General features: G+C 56.9%; 1 protein-coding gene across 1 annotated transcript in view; it reads right to left on the bottom strand.

The window, feature by feature from the left end:
* LOC140406941 (activated CDC42 kinase 1-like) overlaps positions 1-18,753 on the bottom strand; it is a 63,960-nt gene extending 45,207 nt beyond the window's left edge. Inside the window, exons 1-6 of the mRNA XM_072494781.1 lie at positions 18,609-18,753; positions 17,203-17,397; positions 16,272-16,424; positions 11,252-11,514; positions 8,994-9,120; positions 7,124-7,270 (exon numbers count right to left, since the gene is read on the bottom strand). Of these exons, the coding sequence (XP_072350882.1) occupies positions 7,124-7,270; positions 8,994-9,120; positions 11,252-11,514; positions 16,272-16,424; positions 17,203-17,397; positions 18,609-18,677 (954 nt within the window). The 5' untranslated portion in view covers positions 18,678-18,753. The remainder of the gene's footprint in view (positions 1-7,123; positions 7,271-8,993; positions 9,121-11,251; positions 11,515-16,271; positions 16,425-17,202; positions 17,398-18,608) is intronic.
* Between the last annotated feature and the right edge of the window lie 474 nt (positions 18,754-19,227).

Genomic DNA, 19,227 nt, shown 5'->3' with positions numbered 1-19,227 from the left:
GTAACCAGCCCCACTCCGTCTCTGTAACCAGCCCCACTCCGTCTCTGTAACCAGCCCCACTCCGTCTCAGTAACCAGCCCCCACTCGGTCTCTGTAACCAGCCCCACTCGGTCTCTGTAACCAGTGCCCACTCGGTCTCTGTAACCAGCCCCACTCCGTCTCTGTAACCAGCCCCCACTCCGTCTCTGTAACCAGCCCCACTCGGTCTCTGTAACCAGCCCCACTCGGTCTCAGTAACCAGCGCCCACTCCGTCTCTGTAACCAGCCCCCACTCCGTCTCTGTAACCAGCCCCCACTCCGTCTCTGTAACCAGCCCCACTCGGTCTCTGTAACCAGCCCCACTCGGTCTCTGTAACCAGCCCCCACTCCGTCTCTGTAACCAGCCCCCACTCGGTCTCTGTAACCAGCCCCCACTCGGTCTCTGTAACCAGCCCCACTCCGTCTCTGTAACCAGCCCCCACTCGGTCTCTGTAACCAGCCCCACTCCGTCTCTGTAACCAGCCCCCACTCGGTCTCTGTAACCAGCCCCCACTCCGTCTCTGTAACCAGCCCCCACTCCGTCTCTGTAACCAGCCCCCACTCGGTCTCTGTAACCAGCCCCACTCCGTCTCTGTAACCAGCCCCCACTCGGTCGCTGTAACCAGCCCCACTCGGTCTCTGTAACCAGCCCCCACTCGGTCTCTGTAACCAGCCCCACTCCGTCTCTGTAACCAGCCCCCACTCCGTCTCAGTAACCAGCCCCACTCCGTCTCAGTAACCAGCCCCACTCCGTCTCTGTAACCAGCCCCACTCCGTCTCTGTAACCAGCCCCCACTCGGTCTCTGTAACCAGTGCCCACTCGGTCTCTGTAACCAGCCCCCACTCCGTCTCAGTAACCAGCCCCACTCCGTCTCAGTAACCAGCCCCACTCCGTCTCTGTAACCAGCCCCACTCGGTCTCTGTAACCAGCCCCCACTCCGTCTCTGTAACCAGCCCCCACTCCGTCTCTGTAACCAGCCCCACTCCGTCTCTGTAACCAGCCCCCACTCGGTCTCTGTAACCAGCCCCCACTCCGTCTCTGTAACCAGCCCCCACTCGGTCTCTGTAACCAGTGCCCACTCGGTCTCTGTAACCAGCCCCCACTCCGTCTCTGTAACCAGCCCCACTCGGTCTCTGTAACCAGCCCCCACTCGGTCTCTGTAACCAGCCCCACTCCGTCTCTGTAACCAGCCCCACTCGGTCTCTGTAACCAGCCCCACTCCGTCTCTGTAACCAGCCCCCACTCGGTCTCTGTAACCAGCCCCCACTCGGTCTCTGTAACCAGCCCCACTCGGTCTCTGTAACCAGCCCCCACTCCGTCTCTGTAACCAGCCCCCACTCGGTCTCAGTAACCAGCGTCCACTCCGTCTCTGTAACCAGCCCCACTCGGTCTCTGTAACCAGCCCCCACTCCGTCTCTGTAACCAGCCCCACTCGGTCTCTGTAACCAGCCCCCACTCCGTCTCTGTAACCAGCCCCCACTCGGTCTCAGTAACCAGCGTCCACTCCGTCTCTGTAACCAGCCCCACTCGGTCTCTGTAACCAGCCCCCACTCCGTCTCTGTAACCAGCCCCACTCGGTCTCTGTAACCAGCCCCCACTACGTCTCTGTAACCAGCCCCCACTCGGTCTCAGTAACCAGCGTCCACTCCGTCTCTGTAACCAGCCCCACTCGGTCTCTGTAACCAGCCCCACTCGGTCTCTGTAACCAGCCCCCACTCCGTCTCTGTAACCAGCCCCACTCCGTCTCTGTAACCAGCCCCACTCGGTCTCTGTAACCAGCCCCACTCGGTCTCAGTAACCAGCCCCCACTCCGTCTCTGTAACCAGCCCCACTCGGTCTCTGTAACCAGCCCCACTCGGTCTCTGTAACCAGCCCCACTCGGTCTCTGTAACCAGCCCCACTCGGTCTCTGTAACCAGCCCCACTCGGTCTCAGTAACCAGCCCCCACTCCGTCTCTGTAACCAGCCCCACTCGGTCTCTGTAACCAGCCCCCACTCCGTCTCTGTAACCAGCCCCCACTCGGTCTCTGTAACCAGCCCCCACTCCGTCTCTGTAACCAGCCCCCACTCGGTCTCAGTAACCAGCGTCCACTCCGTCTCTGTAACCAGCCCCACTCGGTCTCTGTAACCAGCCCCACTCGGTCTCTGTAACCAGCCCCACTCGGTCTCAGTAACCAGCGTCCACTCGGTCTCAGTAACCAGCGTCCACTCCGTCTCTGTAACCAGCCCCACTCGGTCTCTGTAACCAGCCCCACTCGGTCTCTGTAACCAGCCCCCACTCCGTCTCTGTAACCAGCCCCACTCCGTCTCTGTAACCAGCCCCACTCGGTCTCTGTAACCAGCCCCACTCGGTCTCAGTAACCAGCCCCCACTCCGTCTCTGTAACCAGCCCCACTCGGTCTCTGTAACCAGCCCCACTCGGTCTCTGTAACCAGCCCCACTCGGTCTCTGTAACCAGCGCCCACTGCGTCTCTGTAACCAGCCCCACTCGGTCTCTGTAACCAGCGCCCACTCCGTCTCTGTAACCAGCCCCACTCGGTCTCAGTAACCAGCCCCACTCGGTCTCTGTAACCAGCCCCACTTGGTCACTGTAACCAGCCCCCACTCCGTCTCTGTAACCAGCCCCCACTCGGTCTCTGTAACCAGCCCCACTCCGTCTCTGTAACCAGCCCCACTCGGTCTCTGTAACCAGCCCCACTCGGTCTCTGTAACCAGCCCCCACTCCGTCTCTGTAACCAGCCCCCACTCGGTCTCTGTAACCAGCCCCACTCGGTCTCTGTAACCAGCCCCACTCGGTCTCTGTAACCAGCCCCCACTCCGTCTCAGTAACCAGCCCCACTCGGTCTCTGTAACCAGCCCCCACTCGGTCTCAGTAACCAGAGCCCACTCGGTCTCTGTAACCAGCCCCACTCCGTCTCTGTAACCAGCCCCACTCCGTCTCTGTAACCAGCCCCACTCGGTCTCTGTAACCAGCCCCCACTCCGTCTCAGTAACCAGCCCCCACTCCGTCTCTGTAACCAGCCCCACTCGGTCTCTGTAACCAGCCCCACTCGGTCTCTGTAACCACTGCCCACTCCGTCTCTGTAACCAGCCCCACTCGGTCTCTGTAACCAGCCCCCACTCGGTCTCTGTAACCAGCCCCACTCGGTCTCTGTAACCAGCCCCCACTCGGTCTCTGTAACCAGCCCCACTCGGTCTCTGTAACCAGCCCCCACTCGGTCTCAGTAACCAGAGCCCACTCCGTCTCTGTAACCAGCCCCCACTCCGTCTCTGTAACCAGCCCCACTCGGTCTCTGTAACCAGCGCCACTCGGTCTCAGTAACCAGTGCCCACTCCGTCTCTGTAACCAGCCCCACTCCGTCTCTGTAACCAGCGCCCACTCCGTCTCTGTAACCAGCCCCCACTCCGTCTCTGTAACCAGCCCCCACTCCGTCTCTGTAACCAGCCCCACTCGGTCTCTGTAACCAGCCCCCACTCCGTCTCTGTAACCAGCCCCACTCGGTCTCTGTAACCAGCCCCCACTCGGTCTCTGTAACCAGCCCCCACTCCGTCTCTGTAACCAGCCCCACTCGGTCTCTGTAACCAGAGCCCACTCGGTCTCCGTAACCAGCCCCACTCGGTCCCTGTAACCAGCCCCACTCGGTCTCTGTAACCAGCCCCACTCCGTCTCTGTAACCAGCCCCCACTCGGTCTCAGTAACCAGCCCCACTCGGTCTCTGTAACCAGCCCCACTCGGTCTCTGTAACCAGCCCCACTCGGTCTCTGTAACCAGCCCCACTCGGTCTCTGTAACCAGCCCCACTCGGTCTCTGTAACCAGCCCCCACTCGGTCTCTGTAACCAGTGCCCACTCCGTCTCTGTAACCAGCCCCCACTCGGTCTCTGTAACCAGCCCCCACTCCGTCTCTGTAACCAGCGCCCACTCCGTCTCAGTAACCAGCCCCCACTCGGTCTCTGTAACCAGCCCCACTCCGTCTCTGTAACCAGCCCCACTCCGTCTCTGTAACCAGCCCCCACTCGGTCTCTGTAACCAGCCCCACTCCGTCTCTGTAACCAGCCCCACTCCGTCTCTGTAACCAGCCCCACTCCGTCTCTGTAACCAGCCCCACTCCGTCTCTGTAACCAGCCCCACTCCGTCTCTGTAACCAGCCCCCACTCCGTCTCTGTAACCAGCCCCCACTCGGTCTCTGTAACCAGCCCCCACTCGGTCTCAGTAACCAGCCCCACTCGGTCTCTGTAACCAGCGCCCACTCCGTCTCTGTAACCAGCCCCACTCGGTCTCTGTAACCAGCCCCACTCGGTCTCTGTAACCAGCCCCCACTCCGTCTCTGTAACCAGCCCCACTCGGTCTCTGTAACCAGCCCCCACTCCGTCTCTGTAACCAGCCCCACTCGGTCTCTGTAACCAGCCCCCACTCCGTCTCTGTAACCAGCGCCCACTCCGTCTCTGTAACCAGCCCCACTCGGTCTCTGTAACCAGCCCCACTCCGTCTCTGTAACCAGCCCCCACTCCGTCTCTGTAACCAGCCCCCACTCGGTCTCTGTAACCAGCCCCCACTCCGTCTCTGTAACCAGCCCCCACTCCGTCTCTGTAACCAGCCCCACTCCGTCTCTGTAACCAGCCCCCACTCCGTCTCTGTAACCAGCCCCACTCGGTCTCTGTAACCAGCGCCCACTCCGTCTCTGTAACCAGCCCCACTCGGTCTCTGTAACCAGCCCCCACTCCGTCTCTGTAACCAGCCCCCACTCGGTCTCTGTAACCAGCCCCACTCGGTCTCTGTAACCAGCCCCCACTCCGTCTCTGTAACCAGCCCCACTCGGTCTCTGTAACCAGCGCCCACTCCGTCTCTGTAACCAGCCCCACTCGGTCTCTGTAACCAGCCCCCACTCCGTCTCTGTAACCAGCCCCCACTCGGTCTCTGTAACCAGCCCCACTCCGTCTCTGTAACCAGCGCCCACTCCGTCTCTGTAACCAGCCCCACTCGGTCTCTGTAACCAGCCCCCACTCGGTCTCTGTAACCAGCCCCCACTCCGTCTCTTTAACCAGCGCCCACTCCGTCTCTGTAACCAGCCCCCACTCCGTCTCTGTAACCAGCCCCACTCGGTCTCTGTAACCACTGCCCACTCCGTCTCTGTAACCACTGCCCACTCGGTCTCTGTAACCAGCGTCCACTCCGTCTCTGTAACCAGCCCCCACTCGGTCTCTGTAACCAGCGTCCACTCCGTCTCTGTAACCAGTGCCCACTCCGTCTCTGTAACCAGCCCCCACTCGGTCTCTGTAACCAGCGTCCACTCCGTCTCTGTAACCAGCCCCCACTCCGTCTCTGTAACCAGCCCCACTCGGTCTCTGTAACCAGCCCCACTCGGTCTCTGTAACCAGCGTCCACTCCGTCTCTGTAACCAGCCCCCACTCGGTCTCTGTAACCAGCGTCCACTCGGTCTCTGTAACCAGCCCCACTCCGTCTCTGTAACCAGCCCCACTCGGTCTCTGTAACCAGTGCCCACTCCGTCTCAGTAACCAGCCCCACTCGGTCTCTGTAACCAGCCCCCACTCCGTCTCTGTAACCAGCCCCACTCGGTCTCTGTAACCAGTGCCCACTCCGTCTCTGTAACCAGCCCCACTCCGTCTCTGTAACCAGCCCCCACTCCGTCTCTGTAACCAGCCCCACTCCGTCTCTGTAACCAGCCCCACTCGGTCGCTGTAACCAGCCCCACTCGGTCTCTGTAACCAGCCCCCACTCCGTCTCTGTAACCAGCCCCACTCGGTCTCAGTAACCAGCCCCACTCGGTCTCTGTAACCAGCCCCCACTCGGTCTCTGTAACCAGCCCCCACTCGGTCTCTGTAACCAGCGTCCACTCCGTCTCTGTAACCAGCCCCACTCGGTCTCAGTAACCAGCCCCCACTCCGTCTCTGTAACCAGCCCCACTCGGTCTCAGTAACCAGCGTCCACTCGGTCTCTGTAACCAGCCCCCACTCCGTCTCTGTAACCAGCCCCCACTCGGTCTCTGTAACCAGCCCCCACTCCGTCTCTGTAACCAGCCCCCACTCCGTCTCTGTAACCAGCCCCCACTCGGTCTCTGTAACCAGCCCCACTCGGTCTCTGTAACCAGCCCCCACTCGGTCTCTGTAACCAGCCCCCACTCCGTCTCTGTAACCAGCCCCCACTCCGTCTCTGTAACCAGCCCCCACTCCGTCTCTGTAACCAGCCCCCACTCGGTCTCTGTAACCAGCCCCACTCGGTCTCTGTAACCAGCCCCCACTCCGTCTCTGTAACCAGCCCCACTCCGTCTCTGTAACCAGCCCCCACTCCGTCTCTGTAACCAGCCCCCACTCGGTCTCTGTAACCAGCCCCCACTCGGTCTCAGTAACCAGCCCCCACTCGGTCTCTGTAACCAGCGCCCACTCCGTCTCAGTAACCAGCGCCCACTCCGTCTCTGTAACCAGCGTCCACTCCGTCTCTGTAACCAGCCCCACTCGGTCTCTGTAACCAGCGCCCACTCCGTCTCTGTAACCAGCGTCCACTCCGTCTCTGTAACCAGCCCCACTCCGTCTCTGTAACCAGCCCCACTCGGTCTCTGTAACCAGCCCCACTCCGTCTCTGTAACCAGTGCCCACTCGGTCTCTGTAACCAGCGCCCACTCCGTCTCTGTAACCAGCCCCCACTCGGTCTCTGTAACCAGCGCCCACTCCGTCTCAGTAACCAGCCCCACTCCGTCTCAGTAACCAGCCCCACTCGGTCTCTGTAACCAGCCCCCACTCCGTCTCTGTAACCAGCCCCCACTCGGTCTCAGTAACCAGCCCCACTCCGTCTCAGTAACCAGCCCCACTCGGTCTCAGTAACCAGCCCCACTCGGTCTCTGTAACCAGCCCCACTCCGTCTCAGTAACCAGCCCCACTCCGTCTCTGTAACCAGCCCCCACTCCGTCTCTGTAACCAGTGCCCACTCGGTCTCAGTAACCAGTGCCCACGCCTTGTGCTGTGGGTGACGGTTACTGTCTCCACCCCTCCCATTCTCACTTGGGGGGTACTCTCCTGCTCGTGTCCTAAATGGGGGAGGGGTGGATAAAGAGGGGACTGAAGCCAGGGACAAGGCTGATGCGATGGTACCTCCTTCAGTTGTGGTCGAAGGGTGGTGAAGGAGGGCCGGGCTTCAGGAGCAGCTGCCCAGCACTGGAGCGCCAGGGCGTAAATATTCGCCGGACAATCGACGGGTTGCTCCAGTCGCTTCTTCTCACGGTCGATCATCATTAAAATCTGGAGAGAGAGAGAGAGACACACACCCGGAGTGCCGCAGTGTCATTAAAGACGCCATCATTGCGTTAGCGAGAAATTAAATGGGTCGCAAGTTAACGAGTTCAGACAGTGGCGCAGTGGTTCGCAGGGCAGCCGAGGTGCACCTAACCTGCACATCTTTGGACCGCGGGAGGAAACCGGAGCACCCGGAGGAAACCCACGCAGACACGGGGGAGGACGTGCAGACTCCGCCCAGGCAGCGACCCGAGGGTGGACTCGAACCCGGGTCCCTGGCGCCCACTCGGCCTCTGATGGGGGCTGTTCAAACCTCAGGGGGGGAGGGGGGAGATTTTGTTCCGTTAAATTGACAGGACGTGGGGGCCGGTGGCTGGGCCTGCGCTTAATGCCCGTCCCTAACTGCCCTCCATTTCAGAGGGGCATTTGAGCGTCGACCACATTGGCTGTGTGGGGTCAGGAGTCACGTGTAGGCCAGACCGGGGTAAGGACGGCAGGTTTCCTTCCCAAAAGGGGACATTGGTGAACCGGATGGGTTGTTACGTAGGTCGGCAATGGTTTTCATGGTCATCATTTGACTTTTAGTTCCTGATTTTTATTGGAATCACATTCGACTATCTGCAGGTCTCGAACCCAGCGACAACGTCATTGGAATAGATAGGCAGAAAATGTGGCGACGAGAACTGCACACAGTGCTCCAGCTGTGGCCTCACCAACGTTCTGTACAACTCCAACATGACCTCCCTGCTTTTGTAATCTATGCCTCGATCGATAAAGGCGAGTGTCCCATTTGCCTTTTTCACCACCTTATTAACCTGCCCTTCCGCCCTCAGAGATCTGTGGGCAAACACGCCAAGGTCCCTTTGTTCCTTCGAACTTCCCGGCATCAGGCCGTTCATTGAATATTTCCTGGTCGTGTTACTCCTCCCAAAGTGGATCACCTCACACTTTTCAGGGTTAAATTCCGTCTGCCACTTATCCATCCATTTGGCCATCTCTCGGGCGGCACAGTGGTTAGCACTTTCGCTTCACAGTGCCAAGGACCCGGGTTCGATTCCCGGCTTGGGTCACTGTCTGTGCGGAGTCGGCACGTTCTCCCCCGTGTCTGCGTGGGTTTCCTCCGGGCGCCCCGGTTTCCTCCCACAAGTCCCCGAAAGACGTGCTTGTTGGGTGAATCGGACATTCTGAATTCTCCCTCCGTGCACCCGAACAGGCGCCGGAATGTGACGACTAGGGGATTGTCACAGTAACTTCATCGCACTGTTAATGTAAGCCGTACTTGTGACACTAATAAAGATTATTATTGAGATACCCTCAATTATGGCTCGAGAGAGAAGATTGATAATTCAAAGGCTTTAATTACCAGAGAACCAGACAGCTGCCGAGAAGTGTGCTCACTGCACGCTGCCCACTGAACATTACCTTATATACAATTCCCTGGGGGGGGCGGAGCCAGAGGCGGAGTCCCCCAGGGTTCCAAACCCGGTCTCAAAGGGATCATCACATTAAAGGTACAGTTATACAGTAATCACATTCATTATAAAGATTATTATATCTTCCTGTCATCCAAGACACTCAACCTCACTGTTAAACACCCGGCCAATGTTTGTGTCATGCGCAAACGTACTGACCCTACCCCCCCCCCCCCAACCTCTGATTATTCACCCACTCGCCAGGGCGAGAGCTTTTCTCCGTCACCGGCCCCTTTCACTGGGCACTCTCGCCTTACCTCGCGACCGTACATTCCCATCCAAGGCTCCTCGCAGTACGAGAACAGCTCCCACAGCACCACACCGAACATCCAGACATCGGACGCGTGGGAGAACGACCCGGACTTCAGGCTTTCCGGAGCACACCTGGGAAGGGACAGAAACGCGGGAGAGGCGGCATGTCAATGGGTCAGGTTCAGCGGCCGAGGACGAGGTGGGTGGGTGGGTGGGGTGGGGTGGGGGGGGGGGGGGGGAAGAGAGTCCCCTTTCGTACTGGCGCGCCCTCCTCGAAGTGCGCAGGAGGGGGTGAGTGACTCTCTCCCCTCGCCGGAGCCTGGGGAACGACATTATGCTCCCTGGGTTGCAGGGGTGGGGGACCAGTACGCGTGGAGCTGTCTAATCCCCACCTGTACAGGTGGCTGTACAGGCTTGGACAAGCGCACGGTTACGCAGGAATGCTGAGGTAAATGCACACGAGGGTGGCACACGGTTTGGACAAGGTGTAGCGGCAGTATATACACACATACAAACACATGGAGAATTGGTACGCAGTCACACAGAATTGGATTAGGGAGCCCACATACCCCCATCTGTACAGACTACAGCCTTGCCCTCTTTATTCCAGTCTATGTAAATAATGAAATGAAAAATGAAAATCGCTTACAAGTAGGCTTCAAATGAAGTTACTGTGAAAGGCCCCTAGTCGCCACATTCCGGCGCCTGTTCGGGGAGGCTGGTACGGGAATTGAACCGTGCTGCTGGCCTGCCTTGGTCTTTCAAAGCCAGCGATTTAGCCCAGTGTGCTAAACCAGCCCTAAAAAAGTCATCAGAGAGGCGGAACGAGCAGTGCATAAAACATTTGGTATTCTGAGTTTTATTAATAGGGGCAGAGAGTACAATAGCAAGGACGTTACACTGAACTTATCCCAGACACGCATCCACTCAGCTGGAATATTGTGCACAGTTCTGGGCCACACTATCGGAAGGATGTGAACACGTTGGAGAGAGCGCAGAGGAGGTTCACAAGAACGGTTCCAGGATTCAGTTCCGTGGCTCAATCGGAAAAGCTGGGACTGTTCTGCAGGGAGGAGGGAAGGTCGAGAGGAGATTTGATTGAGGTGTTTGTGAGGGGGGGGCGGGGTTCCGGGACAGAGTCGATGGGGGGGAGGGGGGGGGGGAGAAACCGTTCCAATTGGTGGAACTATTGAGAACGAGAGGGACACAGATTGAAGGTGATTGGCTAAAGGAGCGAGGGAGGCGGGAGGAGGGACGCTTTCACTCGGCGAGGGCTGAGGACAGGGAAGGCACTGTCCGAGAGCGCGGTGGAGGCCGGCGCGATCGAGGCTTTCCAGCGGAAACCGGATGGTGTTCTGAAACGGGAGGCTGTGTCGGGTTGCGGGGAGGAGGTGGGGCTGGAGAAGCGAGGGAAGTGGTTCTGGGTAAATCATTCGGAGAGCCGGTGCAATGAGGATGGGCTGAATGGGCTCTTTCTGTATTGTACCTCTCGCTGGACTAGTAATCCGGAGACCCCAGACTAATGCTCCTGCCGTTGGGGGGTGGGGGGGGGGGGGGGGGGGCGCACATGGGTTGAAAGCCCACCACTGGTAGAAAAACGGTCTCAATGACGATGACCATGACAACTACCATGGATTGTTATTTGAAACCCATCTGGTTCACCGATGTCCCCTTCAGGGAGAGAGATCTGCCGTCCTTACCCCGGTCTGGCCTACGCGAGACTCCTGACCTCACACAGCCAACGTGGTCGACGCTCAAATGCCCCTCTGAAGTGGAGGGCAGTTAGGGACTCCAGATCCCCCACCCAGCGATGTGGTCGACTCTCGACTCTCCCTTGGAAATGGTGGAGCCAGCCCGCTCAGTTCGAGGGGCAATTACGGACGGGCAGCATGTGCTGGCCGTCCGTCCCCATGAAGGGGAATCAAAACAGTTAGCTGCGCACACACACACACTGAGGCAACACGGGGGCGCGGCAGTTAGCACTGCTGCCTCACGGCGCCGAGGTCCCAGGTTCGAATCCCGGCCCCGGGTCACTGTCCGTGTGGAGTTTGCACATTCTCCCCGTGTCTGCGTGGATTTCGCCCCCACAACCCAAAGATGTGCAGGGATTGGCCGCGCTAAATTGCCCCTTAATTAGGAAAAAGCATTGGGTACTCTAAATTTATTTTTAGAAAGCTGCGCGCTCGCGCACACACACACACAAACAAGCACGCGCTCATGCACACGCATGTACAGACACACATGGATATGTAGTGCATCTCACCAGGCGAAGGGGATCTTGCGATGGGCCTGCATCACGTAATGATCGGAGTTCGAGAGCGAGCGCATCAGTCCAAAGTCAGCGATCTTCACCAGGTCCTCGGAGGCGAGCAGGATGTTGCGGGCCGCGAGGTCGCGGTGGATGAAACGTTTGCTCTCCAGGTAGTCCATGCCCTCGCACACCTGCGTGGCGTAGAGCCAGAGCAACGATCCGTGCCGGGCCCTCAGGTAGTCGTAGAGCGACCCCAGCGGCGCCAGCTCAGTCACCTAGAGCGAGAGAGAGAGAGGACGGTGAGGGGAGGGGTGGTGAGCGGGGAAATGGATGCGAGAGAATCGGCAAACGAGCCGCGAACGACCTTCGGGAGCCTCGAGCGCGTTAAAAGGTTTTGAGGATGGGTCACTGCTGTAACGTGGGAAACGCCCACAGCAAGCTCCCGCGAACAGCTGTGAGAGAATGGCCGGATCGTCAGCCTCCCAGATGTTGGTGGAGGGCTCAAGAACGGATGTCGTACAGCCCCGGAGACCCCCTCCCACCCACTCCCTCTTCGGGATAGGGTGACTCGATCGTTAACTTCCACCGTGAGGCTGCAGAGAGGGGCCTCGGTTTTGAATGGGAGGTACCTCTGACGGTGCGGCACTCCCCCGGGACTGCACCCCGAATGCCAGGAGTGGTTTCTCCGCTCAGGAATCGGGAAGCGGAGGCCGCAAGGTGCTGCCCGCTGAGACACGGCCGATGAAAATCAATTTAATGCAGCGATTCCGGCCGATCTGCCTGAAAGGGGAGCTTTCAAAAGGGATAATTGGACGCACACGTGACAAGAGAGGGACGTGAGCGGGACCAAGGGGCGAAAGGGCAGCGGCGGGAGTGAGGGGACTGCAATTAGAAAGCAATTGCAAAGGGCCAGCATGGGCTTGATGGGTCAAATGGCACCTGTCCTGGGAGTGTTTGATGGGGACAGTGTAGAGGGAGCTTTACTCTGTATCTAACCCCGTGCCGTACCTGTCCTGGGAGCGTTTGATGGGGACAGTGTAGAGGGAGCTTTACTCTGTATCTAACCCCGTGCTGTACCTGTCCTGGGAGTGTTTGATGGGGACAGTGTAGAGGGAGCTTTACTCTGTATCTAACCCCGTGCTGTACCTGTCCTGGGAGCGTTTGATGGGGACAGTGTAGAGGGAGCTTTACTCTGTATCTAACCCCGTGCTGTACCTGTCCTGGGAGTGTTTGATGGGAGAGTGCAGAGGGAGCTTCACTCTGTATCTAACCCCGTGCTGTACCTGTCCTGGGAGTGTTTGACGGGGACAGTGTAGAGGGAGCTTTACTCTGTATCTAACCCCGTGCTGTACCTGTCCTGGGCGAGTTTGATGGGGACAGTGTAGAGGGAGCTTTACTCTGTATCTAACCCCGTGCTGTACCTGTCCTGGGAGTGTTTGATGGGGACAGTGTAGAGGGAGCTTTACTCTGTATCTAACCCCGTGCTGTACCTGTCCTGGGAGTGTTTGATGGGGACAGTGTAGAGGGAGCTTTACTCTGTATCTAACCCCGTGCTGTACCTGTCCTGGGAGTGTTTGATGGGGACAGTGCAGAGGGAGCTTTACTCTGTATCTACCCCTGTGCTGTACCTGTCCAGGGAGTGTTTGATGGGGACAGTGTAGAGGGAGCTTTACTCTGTATCTTACCCCGTGCTGTACCTGTCGAGGGAGTGTTTGATGGGGACAGTGTAGAGGGAGCTTTACTCTGTATCTAACCCCGTGCTGTACCTGTCCTGGGAGAGCTTGATGGGGACAGTGCAGAGGGAGCTTTACTCTGTATCTAACCCGTGCTGTACCTGTCCTGGGAGTGTTTGATGGGGACAGTGCAGAGGGAGCTTTACTCTGTATCTAACCATGTGCTGTACCTGTCCTGGGAGTGTTTGATGGGGACAGTGTAGAGAGAGCTTTACTCTGTATCTAACCCTGTGCTGTACCTGTTCTGGGAGTGTTTGATGGGGACAGTGTAGAGGGAGCTTTACTCTGTATCTAACCCTGTGCTGTACCTGTCCTGGGAGTGTTTGGTGGGGACAGTGTAGAGGGAGCTTTACTCTGTATCTAACCCCGTGCTGTACATGTCCTGGGAGTGTGTGATGGGGTCAGTGTCGAGGGAGCTTAACTCTGTATCTAACCCCGTGCTGTACCTGTCCTGCGAGAGTTTGATGGGGTCAGTGTAGAGGGAGCTTTACTCTGTATCTAACCCCGTGCTGTACATGTCCTGGGAGTGTTTGATGTGGTCAGTGTCGAGTGAGCTTTACTCTGTATCTAACCCCGTGCTGTACCTGTCCTGGGAGTGTTTGATGGGGACAGTGTAGAGGGAGCTTTACTCTGTATCTACCCCTGTGCTGTACCTGTCCAGGGAGTGTTTGATGGGGACAGTGTAGAGGGAGCTTTACTCTGTATCTTACCCCGTGCTGTACCTGTCGAGGGAGTGTTTGATGGGGACAGTGTAGAGGGAGCTTTACTCTGTATCTAACCCCGTGCTGTACCTGTCCTGGGAGAGCTTGATGGGGACAGTGCAGAGGGAGCTTTACTCTGTATCTAACCCGTGCTGTACCTGTCCTGGGAGTGTTTGATGGGGACAGTGCAGAGGGAGCTTTACTCTGTATCTAACCATGTGCTGTACCTGTCCTGGGAGTGTTTGATGGGGACAGTGTAGAGAGAGCTTTACTCTGTATCTAACCCTGTGCTGTACCTGTTCTGGGAGTGTTTGATGGGGACAGTGTAGAGGGAGCTTTACTCTGTATCTAACCCTGTGCTGTACCTGTCCTGGGAGTGTGTGATGGGGTCAGTGTCGAGGGAGCTTAACTCTGTATCTAACCCCGTGCTGTACCTGTCCTGCGAGAGTTTGATGGGGTCAGTGTAGAGGGAGCTTTACTCTGTATCTAACCCCGTGCTGTACATGTCCTGGGAGTGTTTGATGTGGTCAGTGTCGAGTGAGCTTTACTCTGTATCTAACCCCGTGCTGTACCTGTCCTGGGAGTGTTTGATGGGGACAGTGTAGAGGGAGCTTTACTCTGTATCTAACCCCATGCTGGAGATAGGCTAGGCGACCACTTACACAGAATATTTCATTGGAATGCTAAATGTTTTGTTGGATATTAACCCAATTATATTGAATAATTTATGGTTACTGATTAATCAAATGGGAGATTGGTCATGTAATGATTGATCGCACGCTCAGATTGGCTTATTGTTGTTTTGTTCCCAGAGGGAGCTTCAACAAAACATTGTCAAAATGGTGCCCAATCCAAGGCCTGTGGCAAGTTTCATTCAATGCCAGGCGATCGGTAGGACTTTTGGGTGAAGGTGAACAGGAACCAGTCTCAATCCAGAACCAAGGCCCAAACCAACGTTTGAAACAAGAATCCAGGTTCCAATCCAGAACCCAAGTCCTCAACACAGATTCAGAACCCCAGTTCAGCATACAGGCCCCAACCCAGAACTAGATCCGAAGGCCCAGAGTTCAACCCAGAACCTAGGCCCCAAGGCCCAGACTCAAACCCTGAACCTAGGCCCCAAGGCCCAGATGCAAACCCCGAACCTAGGCCCCAAGGCCCAGACACAAACCCCGAACCTAGGCCCCAAGGCCCAGACACAAACCCCGAACCTAGGCCCCAAGGTCCGGAGTCCAACCCAGAACCTATGCCCCAAGGCCCAGACTCCAAACCAGACCCAAGGCTGCAGTGCCCAAATTCCAACCTAGAATCTAGAATCCAGGCCCCAGACCCAACCCAGAACCTAGGTTCCCGGTCCTGGTCTCCAACCCAGAACCTAGGCTCCAGAACTCAGATTCCAACCCAGAAACTAGGCCCCAGGGCCCACATTCCAACCCAGAACCGAGGCTCCAGGCTCCAGACCCAAATCAAAACCGACGTTCCCAGTCCTGGACTCAAACCCAGAACCTAGGCCCGAACGTTCTGACTCCAATCCAGAACCGATGCTCCAGGCTCCAGACCCAACCCAGAACCTACATTCCCAGTCCTGGACCAGTGCCCAGATTCCAAACCAGAACCTAGGCCCCAGGGCCCAGATTCCAATCCAGAACCTAGGCTCTAGGCCCCAGACCCAAACATAGACCCTAGATTCCAGGGCCAGACCCCAACTCAAAACCTAGGCACCAGGGCTTAGACTCCAACGCACAGCATTGGCTTGAGGCCCCAGGCTCCAGATCCCAACCCAGAACCTAGGTCCCAGGGCCCAGACCCCAACACAGAACCTGGGCCCCAGGTACCAGACTCCAAACGATAACCTCGGTCGTAGGGCCCAGACTGCAACCCAGAAGCTAGGCCCTGGGGCCCAGACTCTAACCCAGAACCTAGGCCCTTGGGCCCAGACTCCAACCCAGAAGCTAGGCCCTAGGGCCCAGACTCTAACCCAGAACCACAGGCCCTTGGGCTCAGACTCCAACCCAGAACCTGGGCTCCAGGGTTCAGACTCTAACCCAGAACCTAGGCCCCAGGGCCCAGATTCCAACCCAGAACCTAGGTCCCAGGGCCCAGGTGCCAGACCCCAAACCAGAGCCTCGGTTCCAGGGCCCAGCCCCCAACTCAGAACCTAGGCCCCAGGCCCCAGACCTCAATTGAGAACCGAGTCATCCAGGCCCAGGCTCCAACCCAGAACCCACGCTCCCGGGCCTGGTCCCAATGCAGAAACCATACCCCGACCCTGAATTCAGGCCCCAGGGTCCAAGCCGGAGGCCTCGAGACGCAGAACTCAAGTTCCACTCCAGAATATGGGCCTGTATCTGGGCTCCAAGTCAGAATTTAGGCCCCAATCAGATCTCAAACCCAGAAAAGAGGCACATTGGCACTGACCCCGGCCCCAAGTGAGAACGTTGACCCTTAGCCCAGAAAGTAAAGGTGAGAAGGCTTGAGACCAGGGAGAGATGGAGGCAGAGAGTTTGGTGGATCGAGCCACAGATGCCATGCGAGAACCCCTAACCAGGAGTAAAGCTGTTCATTGTTGCTGGGCATCCCTTGCAAGTTGATACTCACCATTTTCATGGGTTGACTGAGGATGACTCCGTACAGCTGGATGAGGTGTTGGTGGTTGATTGCGTACATCGCGTTCACCTCTTGTAGGAAGTCGGCCATGGCGTCGGCCTCGTTCGAAATGTCCGACCTCAGACACTTCACAGCCACGTTCAACTGAAACACGAGGCGGGTGATTAGATCACAGGGAGACAGGGAATCACGCCATCAGAGACAAGGCCTCAACATGAAGGCCTCAACATCGGTCTGCCCCGGCATCGGGGCGTTATTCATCATAATAAACCCCAGCCAACGCTGCCCAGGGCCTGCCAACCAGTCCCCTCCCAGCCTATTGCCGCGTTGCCCTCAGTTCCAACATTGGCCATCCTCCCCACAGGGTGGGGCGAAAGCCTCGACCACCCACAGTGACGGGCCTGCAGCTCTTCGATCCTCATTGTCAATGAGAACGCGCCGGAAATTGGAAGCACAAATAAGGTCAAGCATTTATATAGCGCCTTTCACGACCCCAGGATGACCCGAAGCACCTCACCAGCCAATGAAAAGCTTTGGCATTTGAGTCAGTGTTGCATGGTGGGAAACGCGGCTCCGACTTTGGCCCAGTAGGTTCGCCCAAGCCGCAATCATGACCATCTGTGTCTGTAGTGATGTTGACCGAGGGAGAGAGAAATTGGCCTCGGGACACAAGGGGGGGGGGGGGCCTTCCCCCTTGCTCGTCTCCCAGTAGGGACTGTGGGACCTTGTACGTCCTCCTTAAGATCTCATTCGAAACAGGGCCGGGGAGGGGGCGGGGGGGGGGGGGGGGGGTGCCTACTGAGGTAACACAGCCTGGATTTGGGCAGGGTGAGGGGGGGGGGGAATGGGGCAGGCAGGCTGGCTTCACATGCTGCGGGACGCGTGGCGACAGTAGGCCCCAGGCTATGTGTCAGCTACTCACAATGCGACCGTTCGGGAGCCTCCACTCCCCGCGCCTCACCACTCCGAAGGAACCATTGCCCAGCCGCTCGTACAACGCCAAGTCCTTCTCGTTGATCAGGCACTTGGGGGAGATCTCGGGCTCGGGGGAGAAAGCTGGGGAGCCGCCCGCGTAGGACGGCTGCTCGTAGTAATCGCCAGCCCTCGCGCTGAACACCTGTCAAGACACAATGGTGATCGTCATAACAACAACAACTGACTGACAGAGCGGAGATCTGTGGCGCTATTTAACATGACGGGGAGGGGGAACATCCCGTGTTCATCTTTGGAATTATGGCCACAGGACCTCTAACTCCCCCAGAGGGGCTGGAAGCACCTTCCGTCTGAGAATCAACATTTTTCGCCGTCAGGGTCAAATATTCCAGGTACAAGATGTTATTGTCTGCGTTATGGCCGAGGTAAAGATCAACACAAAACATCGAGTCCTTTAACTAGTAAAACGATTTATTAACAAACACGTGGACAGATAACTAACAAACTATAATACAGACGATGTCCAGTGATTGAATTCAGTGAATTCTCCGGGAGCTGCTTCATGTGCAACTGTCCTCCAGTACGACTTACTACCAATTGGCGGGTGTCTCGAGTCACATGGTAGATCTCTATCGCCACCAGCTGGTTGGAGGTCGCAGCACTAACGATATACAGAACTGTGCACAGGCATATCACCACACAGGTGGTCCTCTGCCTGTCTCTCTCTGCCTTCCTCAGTCTTCCTCGCTCTATCTCTCTGTCTGCAGAGAGACTGTGTAACCGGCTGGCCCCGTGGGACAAATAAACTCGCGCCTCAATCTGAAGCTGCGGGAAAAGAAGGAATTCTGCCTTTCCCAGGATTCTATCGCCAGTCAACACTGATTCCCTCCACTAACGTCACAAATGCAAAGACTATTTGGGTGAGTAACACACTGCTGCTTGTGGGATCATACTGTTTACGAAAATTATATTTATTTCCTCCGCCTCCGCCTCTTTTGTCCGTTTCGAAGCGCAGTCGCCGTTGTTATGTAGGAAAACACAGCAGCTAATTTGTGGCCAGCAAACTCCCACAGACGGCGGGACGGTAGCACAGTGGTTGCTTCACAGCGCCAGGGTCCCGGGTTCGATTCCCACTTGGGTCGCTGTCTGTGCGGAGTCTGCACGTTCTCCCCCGTGTCTGCGTGGGTTTCCTCCGGGTGCTCCGGTTCCCTCCCACAAGTCCCGAAAGACGTGCTTGTTGGGTGAATTAGACATTCTGAATTCTCGCTCCGTGTACCCGAACAGACGCCGGAATGTGGCGACGAGGGGATTTTCACAGTAACTTCATTGCAGTGTTAATGTAAGCCTACTTGTGACACTAATAAAGATTATTATTATTATATGTTAATAATATACCACATCAATAGCTCCTATGATGTTGACCGAGGGGGGAAACAGTGTCCTCTGGAATGTTGACTCCCTCATTTTTTAAACTTCCTCCGCCCCGCCCTTGTGGTGTTCTTTCTGTTGCGAACTTTAAGGATGGTTGGCGTAGTGTTCACAAAGACCACAAAAAGCTTTTAATTTGAACAAAGCTATAAATTTATTAACTCTACTTATTTGGATTCGACCCTTACTCCTATACAATACACTGTTGACAATAAACATATAATCTACACTCATCTGCAACTAATCTCCGCACTAATACAATAACTATGATCTGCTCTCACTCACACTATCTTTCCTTCAGTCTGTCCTCTAGCTTTCTCTTCAACCTCTCACCCACAAGGCTTAGCATCAATGCCTCATATAGTTGTACATCCAGCACCCACTAGTGGTTGATTTAGACATTACATTAACCCTTACAATTCTTTACATTTATGATACTGTGTTTCAGATTCCCCCACCAGGGGGAACCATTCTCAGCATCCACCCTGTCGAGACCACTACCCCCCCTCAGAATCGTTAATGTTTCAATCAGATCGCCTCTCAATCTTCTGAACTCCAGTGGGTCGAGGCTCGAGCTGCCCTATCT

This window comes from Scyliorhinus torazame, unplaced genomic scaffold (assembly GCF_047496885.1).
Source record: "Scyliorhinus torazame isolate Kashiwa2021f unplaced genomic scaffold, sScyTor2.1 scaffold_1037, whole genome shotgun sequence".
In the NCBI taxonomy this organism is placed as follows: domain Eukaryota; kingdom Metazoa; phylum Chordata; class Chondrichthyes; order Carcharhiniformes; family Scyliorhinidae; genus Scyliorhinus; species Scyliorhinus torazame.
The sequence above is the reverse complement of the archived record's forward strand: the minus strand, read 5'-3'. Positions and strand labels throughout refer to the sequence as shown.